Here is a 7,351-nt window from a genome sequence, read left to right on the forward strand (position 1 = left end):
ATATATATATATTTTCTCTATTATTAAAACGATTCAGCTATTAAGATGGCTGAATCTCCACCAGCTAAATGTAAAAAATCACGATTTAAAGGTACAGGCCAAGGAAATAATGAAAATATGCCAAAAAACTATAACAGGTTTTATATTATTAAAAGAACGGAAACTGGCGAAGATGGAAATGTTTTAGATTTTAGTAAAATCTTGCCTTTTTTTATTTATAAAAACCTCAAAAATCTAATTGGTGAAGTCAGACAATGTAAAAAATTAAGAGATGGAACGCTCTTAATAGAAATATTGTGTAATAGACAATCTGATAAAATTTTAAAATGTGAAAAATTTTCTAATAATTTCCCGATTAAGGTTGAACCACACGGTAAACTAAACATGAGTAAGGGTGTTATTTGGTGTCCGGAGCTGAATTTTTGTACTAATGAAGAAATTAAAGATGAATTAAAAATACAGAAAGTTATTGATGTAAAAAGAATGTTTTATAAAAATAACGAAAAACATGAAAGCCATAATTATCTCCTAACCTTCAACACCTCAACTTAACCAAGTGAAATTAAAATAGGATACCAAAATATTAATGTTAGATATTTATTAGCAACCCGACGCACTGTAAGGTTTGCTGTAGGTTTGGCATTTTCGACATAGGCACGTTTTGCATAGCTCTTCAAGAAACCAATATTTTAAATCATGAAAACACGACTCTAAAAAATTTTAAAATCTATAGAAAAGATGGCCCTAACCCAAATCATGGTCACCATGGTGTCCTTCTTGCCATAAACCAATCTGTATATTCCGAATCTATACCTCAAAACACTCAACTCCAAGCAGTAGCTGCTAAAATACATTTAAATATCACCTTTTCAGTATGTAATATGTACTTACCTCAGGATCGGTCAATAGAAACCCAGCATCTCTTGGACATATTTAGTCAGTTACCCCGCCCTGTTCTCCTTGTCGGGGATATGAATGGCCACCACCCTCTATGGGTTTCAAAAGATCTAAATGCATGAGGAAAAATGATTGAAAACTTTATAGAACTATCCGATCTACTAAATAGTACCCAACCAACTTATCTCAGCTCTAGTTATAGAACATTTTCAGCTCATGACTTATCTTTCTGCAGCTCCACGCAACACAATAATCCAGATTGGACCATTCTTACCGATTTACACAGTAGTGACCACTTCCCAATATTAATAAAATTCGCAAATTTAAATCCCGTATGCCGAACTAAACCCAGATGGTTGCTAGACAAAGCTGATTGGCTGATTCAGTATACGTTCCAGGCTACTACACCACAAGGGTCTCCTTGTGAGATGAGTGCTGAGGAGGGATGTAAGGCAATCAATGACACTATCTTACAAGTGGCTAAAGTATTAATACCGATCACATCTGGGTTGCCGAAAAGACCATCGGTCCCATGATTTAATGACGAGTGCAAGGAAGCCATTAAAAATCATCGAAGAGCATACAAAAAATTTCAAAGGTCAATGACAACCGGTAACCTAATAGAGTATAAAAGACAGAAAGCACTTTGTAGGAGAACATTCAACCAATCTAGAACCGAAAGTTGGAAAAAATTCATCAATAGTATAAACGCCACTACAAGTTCTACCATCGTTTGGTACCATCTCTGATGACCAATTAATTGTTTCAAATGCATTTACACACTACCTTTCCGAATTATCTAACTCCCACCGAAATAGCACTCCAGAACAAACAGAATTCCAAAATAATACGGACAACACAACCTCATACTACAACCTACAGTTTACAATGTAGGAACTCGATAACATACTGAACACTACAAAGGGTTCCTCTCCTGGTCCTATCAATATACGTTACGATATGATTAAAAGAATTCCAAATGATACAAAAAAATTGTTACTTGACTATTACAATCACGTTTGGTCAACTGGAAAATTACCAAATATCTGGAGTGATTCAATAGTCATTCCAATTCTATAAGCCGGTAAAGATAAGCTCATCCCAACCAGCTATCACCCAATTTTTCTTACAATCTGTGTATGCAAAATAATAGAGAGAATGGTCAATAAAAGATTGATGTGGATTATAGAAAAAAATAGCCCAATACAATCATTCCAGTCAGGATTTCGAAAGAGTCGATCCACAATAGACCACTTGATAGCATTGGAGACAGAGGCTCAGTATGCGTTTATTAATGGGCAACAAATGATAGCTGTCTTCTTTGACATGCTAAAGGCATTTGACAACACTAACCATGCCATCATACTACAAAAGTTGCCCTCTATAGGAATCAGAGGACAAATGTTCCTATTTATCAAACAATTTCTGGAAAATCGGCATTATAGGGTACAAATTGGAAATGAACTCTCACAGGAACACAGACAGATTAATGGTGTACCTCAGGGATGTGTCCTCAGTCCAACTCTTCTTCCTTTGGACACAAATGAATTAGGACTGAATTTGCCTAGGAGAGTTAAACCTCTTTTGTTTGCCGACGATCTGGTAATTTTTTGGTTGATCCAAAAGTGTTCAAATACCAACTTAAATTACAGAATGCAATAAACAGGATCAAAAATTGGTCATACACTACCAACATTCAATTTTCCATAAAAAAAAAACAAGATGCCTCCACTTCAGTAGAAAACAAAACACACCTCAGTCACCCGATCTATTTCTAGGTAACTCCCAAATACCATACGCAGATTATCATAGATTTCAAGGTTTAACATTTGACAAAAGACTGACGTGGCAACATCATGTCTGTACACTAAAAGTGAACAGTACTAAAAAAGTAAACATTCTTCGCTCACTAAGCTGCACTTCCTGGGGTGCCGATAGAACTAACTTACTCACACTTTATAAGGCATTAATACGTTCAAAAATGGATACAATCCATCACGCCGGAACCCGAATCGCGACTGGAGCATTTCGAACAAGCCTAAGCATTCCTCTTCTTAGCCTAGGCACTGAATCCGGACAATCACCTCTTTTGTTTGGAAGATAAAAATTAGCCATAAGCTACACTTCAAAATTGTACCTACAGACAGAACATCCGACCCACAAATAAATATTCAATGCTAAGTTTTCCAATCTTTTTCAAGAAAAATGAAATTCAACTCTTCCGCTGTCAGAAAAAATCTCCTCGACCATCTCTTTTCTTAAAACCTTAAAAATTAATCAATCAGAAAATTACCATCCACCCTGGACCCATCAACGACCTAAACCTATTCTAGAACTCTCAAAATAACACAACACTGAACTGTCTCAATATAAAGCTCATTTTTCTCTCCTAATCTAAAACATGCCGACAGCCTTTACAATCTTCACAGACGGACCTAAGTCAGAACAGTCAACAGCATCAGCTTTTGTTACCAACAATTCAACGCATAAAATTAAAATACACAAGCTATGTGACATATTCACAGTTGAACTAAATGCAATAGCAGCAGCATTATATTTCTGTTTGTCTTCGACCCAAAACAACATCATAATAGTAACAGATTCACTAAGCTCGCTAAAAGTCATAGATTACATGTATCCAAAACACCCCAAAATTTCTAAAATCCATTACTATCTAACCACCCTAGTAAATCTGGGCATATCAGTACAATTTATGTGAGTTCCGAGCCACGTGGGAATCACAGTAAACGAACTGGCTGATCGAGCTGCTAGAGAAGCACTCAAAGTTGTTTTAACTCCAATAGAGATGAGCAGACCCCTTATAAAAGAAATTACAGATGATTGGCAGTCTATGTGTAATGAGAGCCCTGCGAGTAAGCTGAAAACTATAAAGAAGGAAGTTGGGCCCTGGAGTACCTCCAGCCGCAAATGTTGTAGAGGGGAGGTTGTGCTCACTAGACTGAGAATAGGACAAACAAGACTCACTCATTCCTACCTCATTACAAACGAGACGCAACCAAAATGTAAACACTGTAGTAACAATATGACAATTGGCCACATCTTTGAGGAATCCCCATACTTTATGTCACAACTCAGCAGTTTTGGATTGAAATCTGACAAATCATCAACCCTCAGAAACGATGACAAAATCATAGAATTGGTATTTAAATTTTTGAAATCACAAAATATAATTGCAGAAATATGATTAAAAAAAAAAATTAAGATATTCACCCTTGTATAATTTTGGAAAAATCATTTCAGAAACTACTTATTTGCCTTCCTTAGTGTGTAAATGTGTATGTGTGAGGGTGGGTGTATGTGTGTGCACGTGTTCATACGTGCATGCGTCTGTATATAGGTGTGTATATAGGTGTGTATATATATGTGCATGTGTGTATGTATAAGTGTGTTTATGTGTGAATATGTATGTATATGTATATACGTATGTATGGGTATATATGTATACATGTGACATTTCAAATAGTTGAAGAATTGAGAAATTGAATTGAGTCAATTGAATGATGCTGGAAACTAATAGGAAGTGAATGGCGTCGATGACCAGAGAAGTTTAACGCCGTTAAACAAAACAACAGAATACATCTTATTAAAAAACAGAAAAAAAAGTTTAGGATGAGTAGACAAATACCTGATCTTTCGGATACTTATGTTCTTGGTCAAAAGTTGCAGCATTTGGAATTAATTCCCCTTCAGCAAAATCTTTGCATGTCTTCAAAAGAAGCTGATGTGTTTCAGTTAATGTGGTACTAAAGGAAAGACTGCGCTGAGAAAAGTTTTTGCAAACTAAGAAATGCTTACCTAAAAATAATATTAAGTTGAATAAAATAATATAAACAATGAGATGTTAATAGTTGACCATAGACTGATATGAAGATGGTCGGGGAGGGTGGGAGAGGACCATCTAGCAAAGATGCACAAATGAACAAAACTTATTTATTTCTGACAAAGTTTCGATCTGAATTTCAGGCCTTCATCAGGGCTGGAAAAAAAAAAAAAAAAGAGGTAACAACCTTAATTCAGAAAAAATTTGTTTTTTTATTATTTTATTTTTCTCTCAATTAAGGTTGTTTTTTGTTTTTTTTTCAGCCCTGATGAAGGCCTGAAATTCAGGTCGAAACATCGGCACAAATAAATAAGTTTTGAGGTGTAGATACTTGACCGTAGATTAATGATCCCCCGACAAACTTCCCCATAGATTAATGACCCCCTTGACAAACAAATAAGTTTTGCTTATTTGTGTTTTTGGCTGATCGCACCCCTGACCATCTTCTCCTCAATATAAACAATATACATATAAACTACTAAATCTTATTACAAGTTCTAAAATCATTAAATAAATATTGACAATATTCTAGTTTTAGCTAAAACCAAGTCAATATAAATTGTAAATGGTCGACTGAAGAGAAACAAAGGATGAATGACTTAAATCAAGTTTAACTATGTTTGAAACTAAAAAAAAAATAAAAAAAAAATACAGTTTTTACCTAAACAAAACATAACAAGTTGTAGAACATTCAGTAAAAGGATTGCCAAAGTAAATTTAAGATGTTAAAATAAATCAATTATGAAGTAACAAAATCCCTAAAGAAAACTATCTTGCTGTATTAGCTAAAGGTAGATAGCAATATCAACTTCCAATTTTGAAGTTTACTCGAGAAGCTACTACTTTAACAAACCAAAATGTTAATTAACTAGACCCCTTTCTCGGTCATTTATTATTGACCTGAAATAATTGATATTTTAAAAAGTAAAAAGAATGTTTTATTTGCAATGGGTATCTACTCCTTGGCTAGTAGGAATGGTAGGTAACAAGTGAAAATCATACCATAGTTCATAAACGATAAATTTTTAATAATTAATGTATGACTACTACTGAAGAAAGAACCAAATTTTTTGTCTGTAAAGTTAGTTGATAAAAAAATGTGTACATTAAGTAATAGGGAGGAAAATTGAACTGCTTACTTCAACTTAAATGTTTTCTTCCTTCCTATTGTCCTAATATAAATTTTTTTTTATTGCAAAAAATCGTTTTACCAATTTCGGAATGAAATAAAAAGTTTTTTTAACTGATCCTCGAAATATTTTCACAAGTGTCATCTTTTCACTATTTTGGTAATACTGATTAGATAAAAGGTGGACAGCCATAATAATCAATTGAATTAACACTCACAATTTTAATTAGTCTCATCGATTACACTTTTAGTGTTTGTTTAATAAATTGAATTTCAGCATTATGTGTATTAAATTCATTTTATAACTCAACATATTGAATTAAGAGGAGATTTTCTTTAACATTTTTTTCCACTTCGCCCAATATGTATAAGGCCACTTTCAGGAACCTCCAAAAACTAGAGGTAAAATAATACTGATCATAAATATGATATAGTTTAATGATTTACAGAACATTTATTAGGATTACAGAATATTATAAGGGATACTGATTAATTCTCAACAGTTACACAGGAATATTCATTGACATTAAGGACAATCAAAGTACAGCAAGTGGACTCATTCCATAATTTATTATTCATAATTATTAAATAATGAACTATAATCAAGAGAAATAAAAAAATGCCAAGATATAACAGGTATGAATATGAATTATCATATAAGACATTTAGTTTTGACTGATGATTTCTGATACTCATTTGGGCAGATATAAAAACTAACATAATTTTAAGTAACCAAAGATGTATGAAAGCAAGTGAAAATCCTTCCTAATTGAATTATGTATATTGGTTATAACGGATTGATGGTACATTTTCTTAATTACTAACAAAATGTATGATTGAATTACCAATACTTCCAACTGATGCCATTTAGAAATCAAAATATATACAAGTACCCTGTCAAAAAATAAAACGAAGACAGATGATAACTGCTACAGAAATAACATGGAACAGCTGTTAAAGAGCCTTTGTAACCAACGAACTTACAAAACATCCAACTTATTTAATTTGGTAAATTGATATTTTATTTTGATAATTTATACTACATACTATTCAAAGATTTTATCCTTGATTCTTTATATTATTAAGACTCTATAAATCAGAGATGAGTGATATTGTTTGTTTCCAATAACTGTTTAAACTATACCTATATCTTCTGAAGGTGCTCCAATACGGTCAGTCGGAATGGCAGAAAAACCACAGATTAACAATCAAACTGGTCATATAAGGGTAAAATTGATGGAGTACCAAGGAAATTTTGAAAATCTATCATTCAAAATTTGAAGTGGAGGGAATACTAAGAAAGTTTAAGGGAAGCTACGAACACTTCGATCATAGTGCAAGAAACCTTAAAAAAAGGCAGTTATTTCACACCATTTTTTTAATTCATTACTTTAAACTAAAATGACTAACGTCAGAAAAGTTATTTTTTCGTATCATTTTATACTCATTTGTGATAATAATACCCAATAGTATCATATGTTTTT

General features: G+C 33.0%; 1 protein-coding gene across 1 annotated transcript in view; it reads right to left on the minus strand.

The window, feature by feature from the left end:
* Arc42 (Activator-recruited cofactor subunit 42) overlaps nucleotides 1-6,828 on the minus strand; it is a 108,035-nt gene extending 101,207 nt beyond the window's left edge. Inside the window, exons 1-2 of the mRNA XM_014422657.2 lie at nucleotides 6,713-6,828; nucleotides 4,544-4,713 (exon numbers count right to left, since the gene is read on the minus strand). Of these exons, the coding sequence (XP_014278143.1) occupies nucleotides 4,544-4,713; nucleotides 6,713-6,734 (192 nt within the window). The 5' untranslated portion in view covers nucleotides 6,735-6,828. The remainder of the gene's footprint in view (nucleotides 1-4,543; nucleotides 4,714-6,712) is intronic.
* Nucleotides 6,829-7,351: the final 523 nt, after the last annotated feature.

This window comes from Halyomorpha halys, unplaced genomic scaffold (genome assembly GCF_000696795.3).
Source record: "Halyomorpha halys isolate HHAL.00 unplaced genomic scaffold, Hhal_1.1 Scaffold22.1, whole genome shotgun sequence".
NCBI lineage: Eukaryota > Metazoa > Arthropoda > Insecta > Hemiptera > Pentatomidae > Halyomorpha > Halyomorpha halys.